The sequence below is a fragment of the Syngnathus scovelli genome, chromosome 14 (assembly GCF_024217435.2).
Source record: "Syngnathus scovelli strain Florida chromosome 14, RoL_Ssco_1.2, whole genome shotgun sequence".
In the NCBI taxonomy this organism is placed as follows: Eukaryota; Metazoa; Chordata; class Actinopteri; order Syngnathiformes; family Syngnathidae; genus Syngnathus; species Syngnathus scovelli.
Genome location: NC_090860.1, coordinates 15,370,240 through 15,395,000, shown reverse-complemented (window position 1 = coordinate 15,395,000; position 24,761 = coordinate 15,370,240). Strand labels below are relative to the sequence as shown.

General features: G+C 49.4%; 2 protein-coding genes and 1 long non-coding RNA gene across 3 annotated transcripts; 2 read left to right on the top strand and 1 right to left on the bottom strand.

Moving 5' to 3' along the window:
• The first annotated feature begins 5,340 nt into the window (after positions 1-5,340).
• Positions 5,341-10,185, top strand: osr1 (odd-skipped related transcription factor 1). The gene is made up of 3 exons (XM_049741066.1): positions 5,341-5,745; positions 7,510-8,203; positions 9,408-10,185. The coding sequence occupies exons 2-3, from the start codon at positions 7,518-7,520 to the stop codon at positions 9,538-9,540; spliced, it is 819 nt and encodes a 272-aa protein (XP_049597023.1). The 5' UTR covers positions 5,341-5,745; positions 7,510-7,517; the 3' UTR covers positions 9,541-10,185.
• On the bottom strand, positions 10,038-23,658 carry LOC125981190 (uncharacterized). The gene is made up of 4 exons (XR_007485855.2): positions 23,370-23,658; positions 13,607-13,753; positions 10,633-10,723; positions 10,038-10,506 (listed from the first exon to the last, which is right to left on the bottom strand). It is a non-coding gene; the product is annotated as an uncharacterized lncRNA (long non-coding RNA).
• LOC125981186 (retinol dehydrogenase 14) lies at positions 22,623-24,272 on the top strand. Its single transcript, XM_049741065.2, has 2 exons — positions 22,623-22,983; positions 23,655-24,272. Exons 1-2 carry the CDS (start codon positions 22,741-22,743, stop codon positions 24,270-24,272), a joined length of 861 nt encoding a protein of 286 aa, XP_049597022.1. The 5' UTR covers positions 22,623-22,740.
• The last annotated feature ends 489 nt before the right edge of the window (positions 24,273-24,761 follow it).

The window sequence follows — 24,761 nt, the reverse complement described above, 5'->3', positions numbered from 1 at the left end:
ATGACTTCCAATACTTAAAATGCAACTTTGAGCCTCGGGGATATGCCAGATGTGCACTTTTTCCACTACAAACTAATGGTTGAAACATGTTTCCAGAGTCATTATTCAAGCAAGACCAAAGCTGTCTCATAGATAATGAAATAGAGCAAGCTTTTAAAAAGGTGACATCATGAACACTTGTCTCGTTGCTTTTGTGGCTTGACCAGCAACAACTCTTTGTGTTTTATAACAGCAACATTGCAGTTAAATGAGTCAGTCATTAAGTGAAACGTCTGAGCTCAAGACTTAAGCTGCCCGCAAGGCCCAAGTTGCCGTTCAGCTGCCGTTTGCGTTCAAGTGCCTTTTATCCAATCTCACACCTGTGACGTGACTCATTTGCCTCTGTGCTCTATCGTTATTGGTCATCTGCTTCGAATTGAAAGGACGATGTAACCGTACAATAACAACAGCCGTCTGAGTGCCTTGAAGCAATTATTACCTTTCAGCATCACAATTTGAACGGATGATAGTCCTCCCTCCCTCCCTCCCTCCCTCGCTCCGTCTGTCTGCTAATCTACTGTATGTCGCTTTCTCTCTGTGTCATGTCACTGAAATACGGATACATGTAGAGTGTATCAAATGATCACTCACTTTATTATTGAGCCGGTCTCAGACGCTTTGTGGCCTGCACCGACAGGGCCTGGCCTGCCCGGCCCGGCCCGGCCCGGCCTGGTGACCAGGTGACGTGTCGTTGACGTGAGCTCAGCAAACCTTGTGGCGCTGCTTCTTTTTCCTCTGATAATTTGACGACAGATGCCTTGGCGTCTCAATTTTGCTCTTCAATAATGAGGTGCAAAATAATAGCCATGCGGAATTGCTTATTTCCACCCTTGATATTTATTTCCCGACATTAACATGGAAATGTAATGTAAGTGTCTTTCAAGACCCAAGCTAAACAACTAGTTTGATTCAATGCTTTTGTCTAATCATCATCGTCATCATCATCTTTTCCCATAGGAAAGTGTAGCATATGAGTGTTGAAATATTTCTGTGGAGCTGGTCCCCCCAAAAGGGCTGTAAAAAGGAACATGAAAAAAGAGAGGAGAGGGAGGGAGGGAGGGAGGAGAGGGAGGAGAAAAAAAAACGATGGGGGGGGGGTGACTTGGCTCCTCATCCTAATAATGTGTATTCTCTCTGACATCATCATTATAAAATTAGGAACCAGGTTTTGTGTTCCTTCCAGATGTGGAAGCTTGAAACGGCATTCCATGGACCATTGCCACGTTCCATGAAGTGTCCAGCCAGGCCAGGGCTTGTTTTTGTAGTATGCTCGTACTCCTTTTCTTCTACCTTTTTACCAAATTGTATTTGTGATTGAACCATAGCCCATTTATGACATTTTGCCACTTTGCAATGGCATTAATGCAATTGGCATTAATGCAATTGGCTCAGCAGCAAGCATGTACACACCCAGAGAACATACGTACATATGGTCATATCCTCTTATTTCGCTCTCCCACCTAACCTTCCTCAACCAATCTCCTCCCCTCGTGTTTTTGGCTGTCAAGGCAGGCAGGCAGGCGGGCAGGCGGGCAGGCGGGCAGGCGGGCAGGCGGGCAGGCGGGCAGGCGGGCAGGCGGGCAGGCTCACCCGCTGCTGCTGATGGGATCCTTCTGGAGTACAAAGGTTGAGTGGCCGAAGAGCCGGCCGTGGCTCGGTTGGGCTGCAGCTGCAAAACAGCAGGAAAGGGAACTTGTTCATCATGCACTGTGCTCATGGCCAAAACCATCAACTTGACCTTTAACGACACTGGGCAAAAGCATGGACACTCGACATTTTTCATATTTTGGGATCTTTTTAGTTGACATGTATGGAAGGTGAAAGGCGGTCGTGCTGTTAGTACCTCAGGCCTTGAACTTGCCACATGCAGCCAGCCAGCCAGCCAGCCAGCCAGCTGCAGCTGTCTTGGACCCAGCGCTCTTGTTTGTGTACGTACCCATTTGCACATGCACGCTTTGGAGTTTTATTTGCAGATCCCAAAGCATCACAGCTCTGTTTCCCGTGCCAAAGCACCTGCAGCAGTTAAAAACTCCTCAGTGTTGCTGTTGTTTTGAAAATGCTTGTAAAAGAAGAAGGCTTAGTATGGTTTCACACCCGGCGGCCGCATTTTCAATGCGAGTCACGATATGAAAATAGATTTGTGTTTTGGGCAATGGCACTCACTGGAAAACACATGTAGTATTTGAATGTTTTTGTTTGACTGCTAGCTTCTATTGGCAGTCGCCACTCCAAAATGGACATCTAAAATATGGAGGAGGAGTGCTCGGCACAACCAAACCATTTCCATTCAAAGTGGCCTTAGCCGTGCGCGCCTATTCCATCTGCCTCCATTTTGGACAATTGACAGTCTAATTGTGCAAAATTGAGCCAGCCGCTGTCAATGATTAAAGTTGTTTGATGGATGAACAAATCTCTTTGGCCTTCCAATCACTGAGGAAATGGTGCACTGGACTCCAATGGCACCTGGCTTCCAAGCAGCACAAGAGGAGCTTGCAGATGTGACAGGAGCAGTGCACCGAGGAGTAGTGCACTGACTCGCGCTACCAAGCACTGACTGCAAATTGAACATGGGATGGATGGAGGGAGGGAGGGAGGGAGGGAGGGAGGGAGGGAGGGATGGATGGATGGATGGATGGATGGATGGATGGATGGATGGATGGATGGATGGATGGATGGATGGATGGATGGATGGATGGATGGATGGATGGATGGATGGATGGATGGATGGATGGATGGATGGATGGATGGATGGATGGATGGATGGATGGATGGATGGATGGATGGATGGATGGCGTGTGTCCGCTTCCAAACTCGCTCCCTCTTTCTCACTTGGAATCCCTGAGTGATGGTGCTGTTCAAATGACAGAGGCTCAACAGTGTGGCCAGCGCCACTTGGAACACTCCCAAGAAATGATTCACTTTTCATTGTCATCTTTTGTCAGCACTCAAATGAACAGTGGAAGTGCCGTGCCTAAGCACCACCTACGCGCTGGTGTTTTCCGTTTTCTCTTCTCACACACACGCGCAGGCGCACGCGCACACCCACACAGACACACACGCACCCCCCCCCCCACACACACACACGTGGAAGCGTTTACTGAATGCGAGCCATACGCTGAGTGATATGCTGCATCATCAAGCCCTTGTTTAAGATGAGCCCCCATAGCACAGAACAGTAGTAAAAAGGTGTGTGACATGCGAAAAATATTTTCACATTTCCATTTTCCCACCACAAATAGAAGCATTGCGTGCCTTTCTGTCTGATGTTTTCAACTTGAAAATACAAAGCATATGTTTTGGCCAACACTTTTTCTCATGTCACAATATTTGAACATTTACAAGACCTGGCCTTTACAAACACTTATGGTCTGGAACACATTTGATGCACGTTCCAATAGGCTCTAGGCCAAAAAGCAATGCGTGTGCTCCAGCCAGTGGGGAGGTGTGTTGCGTGCGTGCGTCCTTGCGAGAGAGAGACTTTGTGTTCATTTCATTTTCACAAGTGTCTCCAACCGTCATAATATTGACGATCCAAGTACGTAAAGCTTTAGGAGACCTTTGGGACTTGCTGAATTCACAGTTAAAGATGCTGGCTGTCTTAAAAATAACTCCATTTGGGGAACCATCCATGGACTCTTTTCAAGACAGAAAAAGAAAAAAAAGAAAACAAGGAATTGGGTTGTTTTGGGTCCAATTTGAAATCCAGCAGTTTTAAGCCTGTGGTATTCCTTCCTTTCATAGGATCGATGCAGTGTGAGATAATCTGAAAGTCACATGCACATCTGGAAGCGGCTCAGCTTCAAGTTGGGATGTGTTGTTTCTCTGGACGGAGGGAGGGAGGGAGGGAGGGAGGGACGGAGGAATATGGTGCTCCTGAGGGCTTGCGTAAACCAAGACTGCCGCAGTGCTTACTTTAAGCTATCAGTCTTCATTCACCAGCGCTTAGCTGGAATTCGCTAACATTTCAAATGCTCATTGCACTAAACTTACTTTCTTCAAGTCACTTTGATTCTCAGTCCAGTTCGAAAGCCTTTGATAAAAATATCGATGCAAGAAAGAAAGAAAGAAAGAAAGAAAGAAAGAAAGAAAGAAAGAAAGAAAGAAAGAAAGAAAGAAAGAAAGAAAGAAAGAAAGAAAGAAAGAAAGAAAGAAAGAAAGAAAGAAAGAAAGAAAGAAAGAAAGAAAGAAAGAAAGAAAGAAATCCACCGGCATGACTCGACAAGGGGAGATTGGTGTCAGATCAGTCTCCGATTCCAAGTGTCAGTAGGCCACCAGTAGAGGGCAGTCACTGTGCACGGATGTAATGCAACAGAGCGGACTGACGGACGCACGCACGCACGCACGCACGCACGGACGGCCGGACTCCAGCCTTTCCCAACTTTTGGGCCTGCCAACTTGCCAATTGGCTCTCAGTCTGAGAGCTTTTGATCATTTCTCCACTCATCCACTCAAAAATAAAAGCTACTATAAGCAGAATGTAGTTAAGAACAAATGCAATCCATTCATAAGAGCTCAGGCAATCAGAAGCAGGTAGAAGTGGCATCGTGCTTAAAGTCGGAGCTCAGGTCAGATGGAGACGTTGCACCAGCGTCTGCGAGCATGCACCTGCTTGTAACTTTGCATTTGTCCAAATCAAAAGGAGCAGCAGCAGCAGCAGCAGCACAAGTCGTGAGTTAACTTATGCAAGTCCACACACCCTCTTTGGTTTCAGGCAATCGTGAAAGGACACATTTGCAGCGGCTGGCTGACGGCAGGTGACGGCCGCTGCAAATGCGCAAGCAAACAAATGTGATGGCAAGCAATCATTGGCCAGGCGGCTTTTAGCAAAGGCAAGAGAAAAATCCATTCAAAGTTCAAATCAGAACCATTCAATTGCATGGCCAAGAACCGAGGCTTTGCCATTAAATCTGCAGACACTCCTTGTAGAAAGATAAGAGTGTGAGAGACCTGCAGCTCACGTGCAAGTTTGGTTTTCAACCGTAACAAAATGACCTCAAAACACGGGCAACACACGGACGGACGTAAGAAGTCCTACGGGAAGAAGTGGGGAATTTCTCTTTTCTCCAGTGGTGGGGAGGCCACCAGCGTCTGCTTCTCTCTTTTTATTTGGTCTACGTAAGGGTCAAGGGCTCGCTCGCTCGCTCTCTTGTCCAGGCAGTCGACGGGCCAAGGGTCAAGGGCTCTCTCTCTCTTGTCCGTGCGAGCAAGTTGCCCACCCCTTGAAGCCTTTTGTGAGAAGTGTTGGGGCTCAGGTGGAGGGAGGGAGGGAGGGAGGGAGGGAGTTGAGCGCACCTCTGCTCTGTGTTGGATGTGGTTGGCTGAGTGACGTACGCGCAAGTCGGAGGGAGCGCTTCACTCTGCGCAATAAAGAGAGAGAGAGAGGGAGACGCAGGCCACTCAGTGAAGGAGGAGAAGCGTGCCAAGGAGCGAATGAAGCTGCACCAGCGCTGGCACCAGCACCGGCACCAGCACCGGCACCAGCAGCACCAGCACCAGCAGCAGCACCAGCACCGGCACCGGCACCAGCACCAGCAGCATCAACACTCACCGCCGTGCCTTGTCAGCCAGCGCCCGCCGACGCATCTCACGGCCAACTGAGAGGAGCAAACATGCTGTGGCCTTATTAAAAGTCACGTTTCAGCACATCGCATCTGCAGGCTTCTACAAACGCCACGCAAACGGCAGGACCTGGGCTTTCTTTTCTTGGTAAGTCCCCTCTTTTGTTTTGAAACAAACAAAACACCAATGGCAGTTACAACAAGAGCAGTGTGGGCCAAGGCAATTTGACACTCACAAATTGCACTCAGTTACTCATTGAGACTTTGCAACTCTTTACAAGCCAATTCTTCCCCAAAATGTAGTTCCCATGGGTAGTTTGCATCCTGCAGAGTGTTGCCAATAAGATCCATTGGCTTTTTACAACACCTGCTTTGTGAGGCAACATTTAACAAGTAGAACAATTAGCGCAGACTGAATAAAAGAGAAAGGCAGAGAGCCTTGACATTACATCCAAAGACACCTTTTGTGCATGGAGCTTGACGCCCTACCTGCTTTTACTAATTGACGATGCTGTCGCTTTAATCAAGCCGAATCCAATAGAGTACTGAGGCAGGCCATGCACGTTAAAAGCAATGCCGAAGAAAAAAGGTCTGATCTCGCTTGAGTAATTTGCCTTGAAAACAATCATCTCCAAAGTCCTGAAGAAAAAATACCCAATTATTTGTCGTATTACTTGACATTTTCAAAGTAATAAGAGTAAGAAGGGTGTTCATGATGATGTGTGTGACTCTGGCATGGGGGTTGTAGTTTGAGTCTGATCACATTTACACGGAGGTGAGAAGCAGCGTGCGTCTCAGTCAAAGCGCGAGGTGCTGAATCTAACGGTCTGGCCTTAAAGTGAGGCAGATCCATTCGCATGCCTTTCCCTGATATGCACACATGAAAGGGTTAAAGGTGAGGAGAGAGAGCCTCAGCGGCAGAGCACGTCTATCTAGCTAGCTAGCTAGCTAGCTATCTATCCTCTAATGACCTCATGAGTAAAAGTCAATTACTTCTGCGTCATGATCAGAAAGGGACGCACGGCAGGGGGGCTCTTTCAGCTTCACTGCTCCTCATTACAACTACTCCAGTCATGAGCCAGTCTTCCACATTCTTTTTCTTCTCATTAGTATTCTTGTTGTTATTAGTACTAGCGAGACGTGCTTAACGAGGTCGTACTTTGACCTGATGACACACCGGTTGGCCTCAATCTCATTTCACTTTAATCTGTCCCAAGCCAGCCTTGGAGAAACTTTGCTCAACTTCACAAAGTTCTGCTTCAGGGTAGCGGGAGCAGATTGGGAGCCGCTCGGGAGCCGCTCGGGAGCCGCTCGGGAGCCGCTCTGGAGCCGCTCTGGAGCCGCTCGGGAGCCGCTCGGGAGCCGCTCGGGAGCCACTCGGGAGCCGCTCTGCTCTGCTCTGCTCTGCTCTGCTCTGCTCTGCTCTGCTCTGCTCTGCTCTGCTCTGCTCTGCTCTGCTCTGCTCGCTGTCAGTCATAGGCTGAGTAAAACAAAGATACATTGTTGTCTTGTTATTCCTGCTTATCAAACGTGATTTAACAGCTCACGGGCTCGTGCTGAATGTTGCCATTCTCTCGGACAGCTCCGGGCACGTTTGCGGGAACAGGAAAGACACACGTGCACACACGCGCTCTTCTCCATTTCTCTCTGACACATTTACGCCTGTCTTTGTGCTGCCGATTGGTATTCTTTACCATTTGTCACATCTATTTCTTGCTTTGATTTTGACCACCAGGGTTGCTTGTAAAGTTGTGATCAGGATCAGGGAGGAATAACTCTCCTTGCAAACGGAATGAAAAGAACTTGAGCTAATGGGACAACAACGTGTTGTGTGTGTGTGTGTGTGTGTGTGTGTGTGTGTGTGTGTGTGTGTGTGTGTGTGTGTGTGTGTGTGTGCGTGTGTGTGTTCCAGACCGCACCATGGGCAGCAAGACTCTGGCAGCTCCTGTCCCTCTTCACCCATGGCTGCAGCTGGCTAACTATTCCCTTCTCCAGAGCTCCACGGGCCTTCAGCTCCCAACAGAGCACTTGCACAGCATCTACAGCTTCAGCGCCCTGCATGCCGTTCAGCTTCACCAATGGAGCCCGGGCTACCTGCCCGTGGCTATGCCCCGCTGCGCCAAACTGCCTGTCCACCTCTCTTCTCTGGCCTCCATCCCTCTCTTCCCTTATCAGCTGCAGCCCAAGCAGGACTCGGCCGGTGGCACGCAGAGCTCAAAGAGCAAACCTCGCTTTGACTTTGCCAACCTGGCCACGGCGGCCACCCAGGAGGATCATCTGAAGGCGGAAGACCTGAGCATGTCGGGGGTCGCCGCCGCCGCCGCCGCAGCCGCCGCCGCGGCCGCAGCTTCATCTCACCACTCGGAGCCAAGTGGCCTCGGGTGCCTCCTGGATGTGAGCAAGCTGGCTTACCCGGAGCGCAAGTCCGGTCGAGGCCGCTTGCCCTCCAAGACCAAAAAAGAGTTTGTGTGCAAATTCTGCGGGCGCCATTTCACCAAATCCTACAATCTGTTGATCCACGAGAGGACGCACACGGACGAGAGGCCGTACACTTGCGACATCTGCCACAAAGCCTTCAGAAGGCAGGACCACCTCCGAGACCACAGGTGAGAAAGTATGCTGTGCTCTTAGTTTGAAGCTGCACTCTCATCTCAGCAGGACATGTTTGGGCAGTGTTAAGAAACAGGAGAGCCAGCCTTCAGCCTCACACGAGCAAGTTCTCAGCTAGCTAGCGTATGTTGAAAAGTGCATTGGAATGGACAAGTAAGCAGCCATACATGTTGCCTCCCTCCGGAAACAATTGGGAGGTAGGGAATGGCAAAACCCAAATTCTTCTTATCAATGATTTGATAGCATTTCATTCCTTGTATCACAAATCATTTGGCATGTAACAACAAGTTAATGGCCTTGGACCAGAATGAAAAGTATTTAGTGGGGAGCATTAAGGAATCGAAAGTGTAGGTGTGCCGTGCCGTGCCGTGCCCTGCCGTGCCCTGCCCTGCCGTGCCCTGCCCTGCCCTGCCCTGCCGTGCAGTGCGAGGTTCCTCGGCACAATAGCAACAATGCATTCAACAAAACGCTCAATGACTCCTCTGCTACATTTATCACAGCTCAATGATGTTCCGTTTCAAATGAAGCAATTGGATATGATTATTATAGCCGACAAATTTATTGATTATTCGGTTGGTTATTTATTTGTTTGTTTATCGAAGGGTAAAGGGCAAATGGGGTGGGTGCTCTTAATGTTGCGCTATTATCTACTACCTGTGGTGCTGGTGGTCCCCGGCAGGCAGTTCATGATGCTTTTCAACGACGACGTTGTGTCGGTAAACTCCCAACCATCTTCAAATGGGCTCGCCCGTCAGTCAGTTGGGCTGCAGAAGGCGGATAGTAAACAGTTGCGTTCACAAAAATACGTATACATGGTAAAGGACGATGAAACGCGTCTGATGCCATGAGAGCGTGCCTTTGAAATTTTCCATATGTTGATTTGATATTTCGATACGAACGACTGACTTGGGCACGGGGTGCTTTAGCGTCGCAGATGTTCTGACCACCTCAAGTTCATGTCTTTTCCATATTTCGATTCATTTCTTCGACATGTTTGTATTGCGTTGAATATAGTCTTATTTGACTCTTTGATAGTTGTGACAGACAAATGATGCGTTTGTTCAAAATGTAGAAATGGGTTTCACACAAAACCAGCATCAGGAAGTGAGTGACCAAAATGATGAAGACTGCCTCACGTTTGGGTCAGGTGCTCTTCCTTCTTGCTAACACTGCACTGTTGTGTGTCCTCTTCTCCACCAGGTACATTCATTCCAAAGAAAAGCCCTTCAAGTGTCAGGAATGTGGCAAAGGCTTCTGTCAGTCGCGGACACTGGCTGTCCACAAAACCTTACACATGCAAGTCAAGGAAGTCAAGCCAGCCAAGATGAAGTGATGCTTCAAGGGAGGAAGGGAGGAAGGAAGGAAGGAAGGGAGGGAGGGAGGAAGGGACAGGACCATGGAAGGAAGGAAGGAAGGAAGGAAGGGACAGGACCATGGAAGGAAGGGACAGGACCATGGAAGGATGGAAGGGACAGGACCATGTATACGCTTCACTATGACCAAATAGCATAATCAACCAAAGACTTGCTGGTAGGAGATTCTTCCATCCTCGTGTGTGGGAACGCTGCTCTGCTCAAGGATGAAGCCTTTCACCAGCAATTTCTTACTAGATACAAAAAGAAGCCTTTGTGAACAAGTCCATGAATAGTTATGAGCGTTGTCTTAACAGAGACCCCCAGTGGCTATGTGGAATGTGAAATAGCAATGCAATTTCAAAAACTGCAGAAACTTGTAGTCCAAAGACAAGGTCCCACCATTTTTTCTGCAAGGCAGGATGATCAAAGCCATCTTAGCACAGTTCACCCACCCCCCCCCCAATTTCAATGGAACATTCCAACTTTTGTACAAATGCATTATCAGAAATGTATTTTTGCACTTTAATCTAATTATTGATTTGTTTTTTTCTTCTTCTTCTATATATCACTGGATCTTATTTTCAGAACAAATAATCATTTTGGAATAAAATATTTTACTGTAACTGCTTGAGTCTGAGCTTGCTTGACTTCAATAAACAATCATCACGAGAGCAGAATATCATCAGAAGAATGCCATTGGGCTAAAATGTATATCCCAGTATAGGACGACGCGGTGAGCTCATCATCGGTAAGGTAAAAGTGCTCATTGAATTGCCCCCGCCAAGCCTGAAGGGAAATTACACATGTAAACAAGTGATATAAACGTGTGTATGTTGGCATGGGAGGAGGAGGAGGAGGAGGAGGAGGAGGAGGAAAGCTGTCGCTCCAGTGCGGATGCTCAGCGAGCTACTCTGCATTTCTCTTATAGGCAGGAACTAATCAGTCTGTCAGCATCGGCCATAGTAGCCAGGAAAACACACACGCGCACACACACACGCACACACACACACACACACACACAGCTGGTCAGCTCAATATGGCAGGGGATGGACGGTGTACGTGACACAAACCTGCTTTCAAAACACCCTTGTTCTTGTTTGGCATATGGCACAGCTCGTCCAGACAGACACGCTGCTGCTGCTGCTGCTGCTGCTGCTGCTGCTGCTGACAAGCAAGCACACACACACCCGCACACACACGCACACACAAAGCAACCAAATGAGCAGCGAGGCAATCCCACACTACTCTGATTGTGAGTCGTGTGGGATTGCCTCGGATATGCCACGCATGACAAATGCGGTTCAGGTAGTTGACAATCAGAGTCCACGCCAGGAATAGCGGGACCACGTGGATGAGCTCGGCTTTTGCCAAAGGTACTGTACTCTTTTGATAGTGCAAGGGAAGTCGATTCAAGTGCACAATAGAATGAGCAGGTTTTGACAGCATGCGTAAATGCTGGCTGGATGAAATGAGCAACGGCCACTCTCGGACCAAGTTAGTGGGCTTTTCCCAATGCACCGTTGAAAGAAACAATGGTCACCAGTGAGCAAGCAATCTATTTGTGGGCCATCAGAAAGACAAACGCACAAACCAAAAGAGGGGACAAAAACAATGGTCTCTGAAGTCCCAATTCAAGTGCCAAAACATGTTTTGGCCTATCCTTAGTAGCCCCAACTTGTCCTGTCCTGTCCTGTCCTGTCCTGTCCTGTCCTGTCCTGTCCTGTCCTGTCTGCGTCGCATGCTTCCCTTCCTTTGTGTCTGCCAATTGCCAATTTGAAAATGGGCACTTCGGGCTTCGCAACGTGCTTTGTATTTGCAGAGCCGTTTTGGTTACTACCCAAGGGAACCGGTTCTCCCCTGGCCTCGGCGTTACCCCGAGGCCTAAGGGAAATGTCATTCAGTGAGACTCTCCTCAGTGAATCCTGGATGGAAGTGGAAGAGACCGTAAAAGGCTAAGGCACAGTAGACGTGGCTCTGCGCCGCTGACAGACACTTTTATGGCTTCCCACCGGCGGGGTGAGACGCAGGGTGGCAGGATGGACGGGACGGCCGGTGAACTGACACACACCCCGGCGGGGACTTCCTCCAGTGACAGAGGAAAGGAAGTGCACCGTTTTGCACTACACAATCACAGTAAGTCAGGAAGGTGAAAGCGGCTCTCCGTGGAAAATGACTTCCATGTATCAAGGGCAAGCTCACATTCCTACGGCAGCCAGACGTGCTTTACAGCTGCCACTCCAAAGGTCTGACTGGGCGGGCCGTCGTGACACCTGAAATAGCACAAAGACAGCATGCGTGGGCCGGCAGGCAGGCGGGCGGGCGGGCGGGCAGGCAGGCAGGCAGGCAGGCAGGCAGGCAAGCAGGCAGGCAGGCAGGCAGGCAGGCAGGCAGGCAGGCAGGCAGGCAGGCAGGCAGGCAGGCAGCCAGCCAGCCAGCCAGCCAGCCAGCCAGCCAGCCAGCCAGCCAGCCAGCCAGCCAGCCAGCCAGCCAGCCAGCCAGCCAGCCAGCCAGCCAGGCAGGCAACAGGTAGGAAGCGACTGAAACAGAACAGCGGCCGTGGCCTTTATAGATGGCTGCTGACGAGCTGGGAGCAGGTGTGGAAACGAGCCGTAGGTGCGGGCAATCGTGGTAAATGCTGCTGACGAGATGGGAGGGGCGGGAGAGATGCGCCGTACCGCTCGCTCGCATGGATGCACGGGTTGGCAAACCGCAGCAATCTGTTTTCACAGAGTTCATGGGAGGAGCGTGAAGGCAACGCTTGGTAGCGTTACAAATGTGCGCAAGGGGTCGCTCGGATGGAATCTCCTTCACGGCTTATTCACGTCCACTCTATAGCGGAGCCATGGTGACGCACTTTGCCAAAAACTCCCACATTGAAGTGTTTTCTTTCAAAACCTCGGAGACACTTGAGATAAGCTCTCGCCCCGAGATGCATCACAATGTCTTCCCTGTTCTTCTCCTTCCGTGGATGCGGGGAACTCCACGACCTTAGTTGGCGGGTGGTGGACAGCCCAGGCACAGCCATTCGCAGGAAAAGCATCCCCACAACGGCTTGCCAAAGTTAACAGACAGCAGAGGTTTCACTATCAAAGTTTGGCTGGAACAAACACAATAGCCACTAAAATAACACGCCTCCCCTGCTGCCTAGTCAAATAAGAACTGTTTCATTAGGAACATTTGGGAAATCAAAGCGCTCTGCCTTGGGTACTTTGCAGCCGGCTCCCCCCGGTGTTTGCAAGCATAGCTTCAGCTCTTTTACCAACAGCAAACCTGCGTGCGCTTGCTTTTACCGTAGTCACCGTGGGGGAAAGGGAAGGGGCCTTGCCTCGCTCCACATTTCGACTTCATTCATGGAGCAAAGACAAAGAAGATGGATGCACTGCTGTTGACATTCAGGAGATGGCTTTGAAAGGAACAGTTCTTTCAAAACCTCGGAGACACTTGAGATAAGCTTTGACAGTTCCTCCCTCCTCACGCCCTGATGTTTTGTCCTCAGTAAGCTTAAGGGACAAAACAGAAACGGTGATGAACAGAAGATCCAGAGGAGTCCGGATCAGCCCACGGCACGTGGATGGAGCGGCCCGGATGGAGCGGCCCGGGTGGAGCGGCCCGGGTGGAGGAGACTCGAAAAACGAAATCGCAACAAGAGAAACCCTTTGAGAGCGTTTGAACGGTCGGCCGACCACTATTGGCCGCAAAAGCGACATTGGCGCATGCTGGCGACATTGGCACATGCTGGCGACAGTTGGCAACTCCAGAGAAATGTCATCCACGTTGGCGCTCATTTCTCTTCAGCCTTTCAGAGTCGGAGGTGTTTACAGTAGGACATGAAAGGAGGGAGGGAGCTCAGCGCATTTGAGCAGGAAGTGGTGGAAAGAGTGAATAGTTGAGCTTTGACTCAGTGGGAGCGGGACTCGGCTGATATATTGGAGATCAAAGTCGGACAGTGAAGCTATATTGACATGAAACAAATGGGCTGTTTGCTCAGGGCACAACTTCAACACACTTGAAGTGATCAATCTCAGTGGAAAATTCCACGCTCACCTCCTCGTACGGCGCGCGCTCCGTCAAATGATGACCTTTTTCTCGCCACGTGGGGTCCTATCTGTTGTTTGGTGAATCCACACACCTCCTTGGGCTGGCTCTTTCAACCCCTCAATGTGCAAATGTAGAAAGGGAGCATTGCAAGAGCTGCAGTGAGGCAAAAGGATTTTGTCGCAAATATGCACAATACGTAGTAGGTATTGTTGCTCCTCTCTCCAAAGGAAACGGACCAGCCACTTGCCCGATGCGACTGGCGTTCAAGCTCCAGAGGGGATGTTTTTGGAAAAATGGAAGTACAACAAGAGGAGCCAGAGTGAGGTTGACGACGGGGGTCCTCACGGTTTCATCCTCCTTCCGAGAGCAGACCGTGTACAAGACATTATGGAATTAGAGTCAGCGATGACACAAAGGAATGCGACACGTGACGCTCGTCAGAAAAGGTCCAGTGTACGTAGTATGTGGCTAAAGTCTATTTATTTGGTTGCTGCTCTAATCTCACTGACAGAAGCGGCATTTGGCGGTGGGCTCCGTATTGCATACCTAACTCAGGACCTTGTCTAAACAGGAAACAAGTTGGAAGCACTTCTTTGTAGTGGAGAAGTCGCTCGGGCGGCTGGCCAAGCCTTCTTGCTTTTGTGGCTCTGCAGCAAGCACAGAGCAGGAGCAGGGGCAGGGGCAGGAGCAGGGGCAGGGGCAGGGGCAGGAGCAGGGGCAGGAGCAGGAGCAGGAGCAGGAGCAGGAGCAGGAGCAGAGGCAGGGGCAGGGGCAGGGGCAGGGGCAGGGGCAGGGGCAGGGGCAGGAGCAGGAGCAGGAGCAGGAGCAGGAGCAGGAGCAGGAGCAGGAGCAGGGGCAGGGGCAGGGGCAGGGGCAGGGGCAGGGGCAGGGGCAGGGGCAGGGGCAGGGGCAGGGGCAGGAGCAGGAGCAGGAGCAGGAGCAGGAGCAGGAGCAGGGGCAGGGGCAGGGGCAGGGGCAGGGGCAGGGGCAGGGGCAGGGGCAGGGGCAGGGGCAGGAGCAGGAGCAGGAGCAGGAGCAGGAGCAGGAGCAGGAGCAGGAGCAGGAGCAGGAGCAGGAGCAGGAGCAGGAGCAGGATGGCGGGGGGAGTTGCACTGCTGACATTTGCCTGATCTGATGACAGGCAGCCCAGCCCCTCTGTGGATCTGTTCCAAAGTGCCTTCACAAGGAAAACAATGGCACTAGTTGATCTGTTTTTTCTGCTACGAGAGCCAAGCGACCAAAATACACATGCCGTGGCTATCCGTAGGGAGAAAAGTCTTCAGCTGGGCTTTGACTGATATTTCAAAGCAATCCATTTGTGCAGTACCTAGATGAAATCCACACACACACACATCCAACAATGGCAGATAACAAGAGTCCCGTCAAGGAAATTCAGCAGCCCTGGTTTCCATCTTACTCAGCTTCTCGCAGAGGAAGACACTTATTGAACATCCGTCCGGCAATTTGCTTGTGTTAAAACCTTGGTGTTTTGACAAGACATTCTTTGTGTGAGCCACTGTTTGAAACGTGGGACTGACTGTGCATTGAATGCCACTGACACGTAGGATTAAGAAGCTCAGCTCAGCTCAGCTAAGCTCAGCTCAGCTCAGCCTGCATTTTTTTGCTCCATTCTGATAGGGTTAGGGTTTTTTCCCTTTGCCTATTTTACACGTCCTTTGAAACGCTCTGGCCTTAGCAAACAGTAAGTAGATGTTTATTTGAAGGGAAGTGAGTGCCACTGAAGTGCCCAATTGACCACAACCAAACAATGTGCTGAAAAAGCATTGCGCCAAGTCAAATGGACGGTGCCAGCCATCATGAAAGGCCGTGTCCACTATCGAGGAGGAGAAAAACAGGTTCTTTGTAAGCTGAGTAATTGTTTGCTGACTTCTCTTAAGTAACAATCAGAAGGCTCATACTATGGAGCGAGCTCCGTGCGTGCCACTTGGGATGAAAGGCAGGAGACGCTCGGGAATTTGGTCAGGAGGCCCACGTGGCCGGTCGGTCGGTCGGTCGGCCACGTGGCCAGGCGCCCGCCCACATCCGAAAGCTCTTCACGTCATGTGTCATTGGCGATACGTCGTATCTGCTTTGTGAAAAGTCCCGGCTCCTTGATGTGTTCACCTTCGGAACGCCAAATCAATCCCTTTTCTGTGTCACTCACGGGAAGACGTATTCCTCCTATGCCTGCCATGATGGCAAGCGACAGCAGAAAGCACGACCGCATCCATTTTCCCTTCTTTCATGTTTGAGTGGCAGAAAGTCAACAGGTCTCCAAAGAAGAATCGCTCACTTTGATCCTTGTTGGAAAGCTGCAATTTGACAACGGCCCAATGTGAGTGACACCTTTTTTCAGGTGTAACTATTTTCATCACTATGACAAAGCGGTGGAGTTTTCACTGCCGTGTGCTTGCCGTTCACCATTCCTACGCTGTCAAATCAAGTCGCGCGGCTCTGATGCTGTATTGTTGTTGTGTTGTTGGTAACGTGTGAACGATGCGCAAAGAATTTCAACGGATGAACTATTTCTTTCTTTATTTATGATGCAGTTGTGCGCAGTAATGATCTCTGGCGCCCGAGGGGTGTCAAGGACAATGAAAACACAGGTGCGCCCCCCCCCCCCCCCTCCCCTTTAAAGAGTTAGGCGCTCACTCCAAAGGAGCCAGCAGCATATGCGGCGATATAAACACACAGCAGGGATCTTTTTAATCACATTTAACCGTTTCAACGTGAAATTCCCTCAAACATTACAACTGATCCTTTCTCTCTGTACCCCTCCCTGCCTGCCTTCACAGGTCGCTTGAGACAATGGCATCAAAACGTCCACTTGTACTTGGGGTGGCATATGGACACTTGCAACATGGGCAATTGTCAACGCATGCATTTTTCTACTACTGGCACCGCAGTCCAGTCCAGTCCAGTCCAGTCCAGTCCAGTCCAGTCCAGTCCCGATCCCTCAAAATCTGCTGCCCTCTGATATCCACTGACTCAAAGGGCTTGTGCGGGGAAACCCCCATTCCGATACAGTAGTGTCAAAACAAAGTCCGCTCCATGCTATCAGACCGGAATCATGACATAGAGAGGGAAAGCGACGTGGAGCGAAGAGCAAATGGCTTGACGTTCCTCGTAAGTCATCTGAAAGCATTTGGTTCGGCCAAAGCATTGGAACTGCCGACCGAGATTGCTTATATTCGCTTGCCTGGTGTTCGTAAACGGAGTTCCGCATCGGGAACGTGAGCCCAATGTTTCTGCTCGCCAAACGAGTGTTTTCGTAACAATTTGCAGACTTCCAAATGTCCCGGGCTCTACAGACGGAGGGGAAGAAGCCACTCGTCCGTTCATCAATCATCTCGCTTGGCAGAAAACGAGATGGGAACGTGTCGGCCGGCCGGCTCGCTTCATTCTAAGAAATGACTAAGATGGCCGAAAAATACACACAAACAAAGACAAATAAACTCTAATGTGCAGGCAGGATACGATCAAATCAAATTGCAACTTTGGATACAAGCCCAGTTTTCAGACAGGAAACAAGAAAATAGCCGCTGCACACTGAGAGCAATGTTGCTGTCTTCAACTTGAGCAATCCTTCAAGTCACACCCAACAAGCCAAAAAAGCAATCGAATGTGTTCATCCAATGGACAGATGGCCTTTTGGTCGCCTTTGCATGGGAACTCACTCACTCACTGCCTCACTCACTGCCTCACTCACTGCCTCACTCACTGCCTCACTCACTGCCTCACTCACTGCCTCACTCACTGCCTCACTCACTGCCTCACTCACTGCCTCACTCACTGCCTCACTCACTGCCTCACTCACTCACTGCCTCACTCACTGCCTCACTCACTCACTCACTCACTCACTCACTCACTCACTCACTCACTCACTCACTCACTCACTCACTCACTCACTCACTCACTCACTCACTCACTCACTCACTCACTCACTCACTCACTCACTCACTCACTCACTCACTCACTCACTCACTCACTCACTCACTCACTCACTCACTCACTCACTCACTCACTCACTCACTCACTCACTCACTCACTCACTCACTCACTCACTCACTCACTCACTCACTCACTCACTCAGGTCAAGTGCTGCATGATTCTCAGCTTTCCTTTATGCTTGTGAGATGACGTCCTCTGGCCATTCCGCATGAAAGCAAAACAAAATGGCATTCAGGTTGCCTGCATTTCGTTCCAAGAGCACAAGCAAAGGAAGAAGAAAAAAAAAAAAACATCGCAATTGTGAGCATCAGTCAAATTGTCATGTCTCAAGCTAATATTGACATGTGTAAGAAAAGCATTCCCTGCCCTGCCCTGCCCGGCCCTGCCCTGCCCATACAGTGTGCTGAGTAATTTAGGGAAGAGATTCCAGCATCACTTGGACGACGTGTCCAGCAACGTCAACAATTAGGGGAGCTGATTGCATTCCCGCATGTTGCCAAGCAGCAATTTTCATTGTTAAGAACCTAAAGAAAACATTTAGGCCCGATGCCGAAAACTGCTTTGCTTTGCTTTGCGCTGTTTTATTCAAATGAACTAGGAGAGAGTTTGCGAGTGCCTCTTGCAGCTTGAACGTTAAAGCAGGGCTATCCGGTTCCAAACTCAGCTATACATTAGCAGAAGAAAGTGGGCAGCTCAGTCAACTTCTTCCATCTCTGTGAAGCTGCTGCTGTGCTCCTGCACCCGAGCAACACGTTGGAGATGGTTAGACGTCAAGCAGCAGCCAATAAAAAGGATGGTGCTTTTGTGAGTCCAGACCCGTACGCTGCGGTCACAATGGACCTTGCAATATTTTGCCTTCCAAAACAAGCCAGCCTAACTCGCCCACATTCTACACGTCTCTCTCGTTCTAATGGATGAAGTATGGGTGCTTTGAACGACGATCCTCCCCACAGATGCCGCTTGCCTGCCTGCCTGCCTGCCTGCCTGCCTGCCTGCCTGCCTGCCTGCCTGCCTGCCTGCCTGCCTGCCTGCCTGTCTGCAAGTTCCAGCACCTCGCTGCAATCGCATTGAGCTTCCCAAAACAAAAGAAAAGTCGTGATGAAGTACACCAAATGCACAAAAGCCAGCAGATTTCTTCATGTCTTGTGTTCTCTCTGTTATGTTTTTGAGGCAGGCACTGGGGAGATTCCTGGCAAAGAGCCGGTCGGTCCGTCTCAATTGCAAGCAGCTGCCCGCCCGCCCGCCCGCTCGCTCGCACAAAACCGGCGCTATCTCCTTGGGGATCTGCGCCATTTTGATTTTGATTCAATCATTCCAACAGGGTGGCTTTTCAAAGTTGTCATTTAGCGTTCATCATTCTTTGGAGCTGAAAATCACCGGAGCGCCCCCTTGCTGCACACGCTCAACCTGAGCTAGATTGACTGCTCGCTCGAATGACACTTTTCATTCCGAGCGAGCCGTCGATTGAGATGCAATTTACAATTTGCCCGTAATGTCCAAGTGACAAAGCGCGCAGTTGGGAAGAGCCGCTCCGTGCGAGTGGAGGAACAAACAGAGGGAAAACACAGCTGTGGATTTCAAGGGCAGAGCTCGACTGCGGAGAGCGCAGAATCCTTCTGCCTGATGGGTCAAAGCACACGCTGCATCTCCACCTCATGTGGTTTGCTATGTTTACCTTCTGGTCATATGTTCCCTGCCTGGTCACACTGGCTGTGGCAGAAGCTGCTAGCTTCCCCGTGCCTCTATCCGCAGATGTTGCAGACGTTTATTTAGATTTAGAAGGCCGGCCGGCCGGCCGGCCGGCCGGCCGACCGGCCGGCCGACCATTCGGCCTTTGCTTTCTTCAGTTGCATCGGTGAGCTGTCCGTCCAGCGGTGGGTGGGGTCACGTGCCTTGTCACGTGTGGGCCGCTTCCAAAACCACCGCTCCAGTCCACTGCACGTGGAAAGATGAGAAAGCTGAAAAGTGCCCAAACGTCCAATCAAGTGACTCGACGCAATCGATTGTCTGCCTGGATTTAGGGATGGATCGATGGCAGTATGGGAGAGAAAATGCACCAATGTTCCCCACAAAGAGTCATGTTCCCCAGATCCCCCTCTGTGGGCCACGGTGTCACTTCCTCCGGAGAGTCATAGAATGTGGGCAAGTTGTTCCACCTGCTCCTCTGCCGCCGCCGCTCGCTGGTGTGAGAGGCCTGACGGGAGTCAAGCTTACGTGTTGATTCAGCTTTCTCCCCAAGGAATAAAGAAGTAGGGGGGGGGGGGGGGGGGGGGGGAGGTGGACGTGGCCTGCTGTGATCCACATGACATGGACAAATTCATCAAGCAAGATTTCCATCAATTAAGTGCGGTGTCAAGACAAAGGCTGCCACTTTCAATTGATTCTTGTATTACAGCATGGAAAAGCCTGCAAATATGGCAACTATTTTGTCAGTCGGACCCAAAATCACAACTGGTATTAAGTGTGCTTTGGTGTCAATTTAAAAAGAATATAGTACGGATATGTATCTCCCATACGTTGTCTGAACCGCTTTGCTTTGAATCATTTTCGTGACAATGTGTTCAGCATTACTACTAGGTGGAATGTAGCCACGCATTTCTGTGTGGCTACATTGAGAAAGAATTAATTGGGGGCGAAGCATACAGAAATAAACAGGGTACATTATCTCCCAAAAATAATGGCGGCGGCCATAACCTTGTTTTTCAAGTGGCCGATTATGTATGTGTGAGGTCTCCCTCCCTCCCAACCTCCCTCCCTCCACAAGCATCACCCTCCACTTGTTATGACATCAGATATGTTCACGCAAAGCCGCAGCGTGGCAGCATGGGAGGATTGGCACGGAGGTTGCGCATACCAGCACTAATAGAGTGAAAGAAAGAAAGACCTCCACTTGGAATCAGATAACAGTCCACTGATCTGACCCAAACGTGAGCGAATATGAACAGTTTGGCATGATTTTCCAATCCAAACCTCCCATATTGGCAAGCGCGCGCTGAGTGACGCAGCTTTGCTTGCGTGTGACAAAGGCCGTCCCGACCGACCAGCTTTGTCGGTGGCCCCGAACGGCAGATTTGTTCTGTTGGCTAGCTACGCGCAGAGGATAGCTCACATTAGCTAGCGCACGTCCAACTGTTCGAAATGCGGGAAAGCAAATCCCAGGAAGTATCATCACCGTTTACGGCGTGGCAATGGCCTTGTCATCGTCCATTGATGGCCATGCAAAAATCACCTCCAAGCGAGAATCATTGCACTTTTTTATTGGCTCACTGAGCACGATAGTATCTGGAGTTGATGGGGCTGTTAATCAGTAGCAATGACTCATTGATATTTTGGCTGGTTCCAGTCAACTTTCACCATGCTTCCATTTCCCCACGACCTCTCGGTCTTTTCAAGCATGAAGGATATGTTGCAAGACGAGGCGAAAATTCCTTCTTTTCGGACCAGGAGATATGAAACGCTCGGCCTCAAATTAGCGTGCGCTGTGTATCAATGTTTCGGAAAGCGCGTTTTGCATGCTGTACAATTGTTGGAAATGGGCCATCCAACGATTCCCTCTGGAGGAATCCGTCAATTCCAGTGAACTGTACTTTGAGTCGATATTAATGAGGGATGTCGACAAATTCCTCCGGGCTCAAATTTGTGAAGAATTGACTTCTAAAGCTACTGAAGTCAAAAGACATAAACATTACACGTCCCCCAGTGGGAGGTTTCCTGAGGTCATCTGTCTGAACAAGAGCACCAGATTCAGGGGAAGCACTCACTTTGGGCAAAATATCTACCGTGCTCTTTTGTTTTCGTAGAATCGACTAACAAACAGCTCAAAAGTCAAAGTCAAAAAAGTCAAAGTCTGCCTTATTGTCAATTTCTTCACATGCCAAGACACACAAAGAAATCGAAATGACGTTCCCGTTGCTATCCCACGGTGACAAGACATAGTACACAATATACTACATACAAGTAAAGAACACACAAAAATAAAAACAAGAAGGCACAAACAATGAATAAATAAGAGTGATGAATAAATAATAAATAAACAAACAAATCTCAGGATTTGCATCAGGTTACAGGTACAAACAAGCATGCCAATGACAAGTGCTGCTTTAAGTGCAGGGCGAGGAACCGGCAGCACACAGTCCGATTCAAGTTCAAGGAGCTTTTTACACGTGCAATGTATCTATCCTGTGACATCTGATTGCAAGACTTGCGCTTCATGTTTTACAGTAGTGCAAAGTGCAAGGGCTCCTTCTGCTGGCAAATTTGATGGAGCTGAGATGTGGGTCAAGCCCAAAAAGTGACGTGTTGCAGCTGCATGCAGCAGAATGAATACAGAGCCGCCCGCGGCCTCCATTTATCACAGCCAATCTTGGCCCAGGGTTAGTGACACACTGGGACTATGGCTGTCATCTAGACCATACATTATGTCAGTTGTAGCTGATTTTTTTATTAGCTGGATGATAGATGGGTCTTTATTTCTTTTCTTTTCTCTCTCTCTCTCTCTCTCTCTCTCCATGAGAGCAAACACAAACTTGAACGTGGGAATACGTGGACTCTCCTCGCTGCCTGGTTTGGACGAATCGGGTTTCCAATGTATTGAAACACCGAAAGATGATAGTGGAGTGTGTCCGCGGTATGTGGGAAATATTTGAACACAAATATGAGTCTTTACGAACAATCAAGACTTCCAAAGCTTAATCTAGGGGTGTTGGTGGTAAAAGCTTCTGAGGGGAAGCGTGATCTTATGTATTGTTGTGTGCACGTGCACGCTTTTGACCTTTGTTTCATCGCGAGCACGTGAAACTACAATTGAATTCAAAAGAAATTTTGCCCATACATCTGATGAGGTGTGTGGTCCTACGTGCCCGCCTGCCCGCCCCAGTAGTGGCATGATACTTGATGGTATTTCGTTATCTTTTTTTTTTTTTTTTTTTCCATGTGATATGATCGTTTGAAATAAAAGGACATTTGTGCACATTTGATTCGTTCATAACACGTTTGTGGCGTTTTAAGGTGGAGAGCTTGTAATTTACGAGCTGACCTGAAGGCAACTCCTCCTTGCAGCCCACTATGAACTGTGGGTAATGAAGTACATTGCGCTTTGCGTGGAGCTCAGCTCGTCCGTCCGTCCGTCCGTCCGTCCGTCCGTCAGTCCTGGCGTCATTTTGATGAAGTGGTGACAGTGAAAATAAAATATGATGAGTGGAAGGACTGTAATAGTGACCGGCGCCAACAGCGGCATTGGAAGAGCCACGACCGCGGGGATTGTGAAGCTCGGCGGCCGCGTTATAATGGCTTGCAGGGACGTCAAGAGTGCTGAGGAGACAGCCCAAGAGCTCCGACGAGACACTTGTGTTGACAGCCAACTCGTGGTGGTCAAAGAGCTTGACCTCGCCTCACTTAGCTCGATACGCAGTTTCTGCCAGAGCATAAACAAGGTCTTCATCGTCCGCGTGAAAGCGCTCTCCTTCTTTTCTTTTCTATTCTTTTCTTTTCTCTTCTTTTCTTTCGATACGACGTGTACATTCCTGCACGTAAACACCGGCTGGCTGGCTCGCTCGCTCGCGTGCAACCTTTTGCATGTTGCTGCGTCACATTTCTCGGAGGCTTCTCCCGCATTACAATAGTAGACAGTGATACTAGGTGTAATTCTCGGTTGATAGTCGTTTACAGCAGTGTCAGGTGTCAGAAATATTTCCGCGGACCGGCTTTTGTAGAAGGAAGTAATACATTGATCGACATCAATCCTACATTTATCATAAATACGATGAAATGATACGACTGGCACAAAAACCAATATAAACCACATCCAAATCAAACTCACCATTACGTTGAATTAGTGGGAGCACTGAGCTTGGTTCTCAGAAGAAACTTCGGTAATCGCTTCTGTCCTTCTTGTTCGTTTTTCTCTTTCCGGTCCGCGGCCTGGCGGTTGGGGACCACTGATATACGTACGTACGTACGTCCGTACGTACGTCCGTACACCTTTATGTGTACAACGTATTCTTTAATTGCTGTATGTTGTCTTTTGTGGACCAGGAAAAGCGATCGCTGAAGGATTTTTTTTTTTTTCATGCGGTCATCAAGTATTCCCTCTTTTGCGGCGCAGGAAGAGCCTCGGTTAGATGTGCTGATAAATAACGCAGGGCTCTACCAGTGTCCGTACAGCAAAACCGAGGACGGCTTTGAGATGCAATTTGGGGTCAACCATCTGGGCCATTTCCTGCTCACCCACCTGTTGCTGGACCTCATGAAACGATCCGCTCCCAGCCGTATCGTCGTGGTCTCCTCCAAACTCTACAAACACGGCGACATCAACTTTGACGACTTGACGAGTGAACAGAAATACGACAAGGCTTTTGCCTACAGTCGCAGCAAACTCGCCAACTTGCTATTCACCTGTGAGCTGGCCCGCCGACTGGAAGGGAGCGGGGTGACTGTCAACGCTCTGTCTCCCGGTATGGTGAGGACTAATCTCGGACGGCATGTCCGTGTCCCAGTGATAGCCAAGCCTGTATTCAACCTGCTATCCTGGGGCTTGTTCAAGAGTCCTGAACAAGGAGCTCAAACGTCAATCTATTTAGCCTGCAGCCCTGATGTCGAGGAAGTCCAGGGACAGTTCTTTTCAGACTGTCAGCCTCAGGTTCTTCTTGACAAGGCCACTGACTGCCAAGTTGCCAGTAAATTGTGGGACATGAGTGAAGTCCTGGTTGGAATTGTTCAATGATTATGTGTGCACTTGACACAATTGTTACAAATTCTTTCAACACCAATGTTCTGGTGATAACTTCAGGTTCTTCTTGACAAGGCCACTGACTGCCAAGTTGCCAGTAAATTGTCCTGGTTGGAATTGTTCAATGATTATTTGTGCATTTGACGCAATTGTTACTTTCAACACAAATGTTCTGATTATAACTCTTATCATATGTTCTTATTAGGCTACTTCTTACCTTAAGCAATGACACACTTTGTTGAAGTGTATTGTTTTGTTACATTTCCCCTATTATTATTGCTCATATATAATCGCATTTTTGTCTGTTCTGAATGTGCACAATCGTGATATGTGCTCTGTTGTATTTACCGCTGTACTTGTGCAATTTGTTCATTAAAGCCATTTGGAGAAAGAAAGAAAGAAAGAAAAAGAGAGAAAAAAGCAGCTCTGTCCCAACATGGCCGCCTTATGGCGACGTCGCCTCAGATCGGCTTGGCTGAGTCG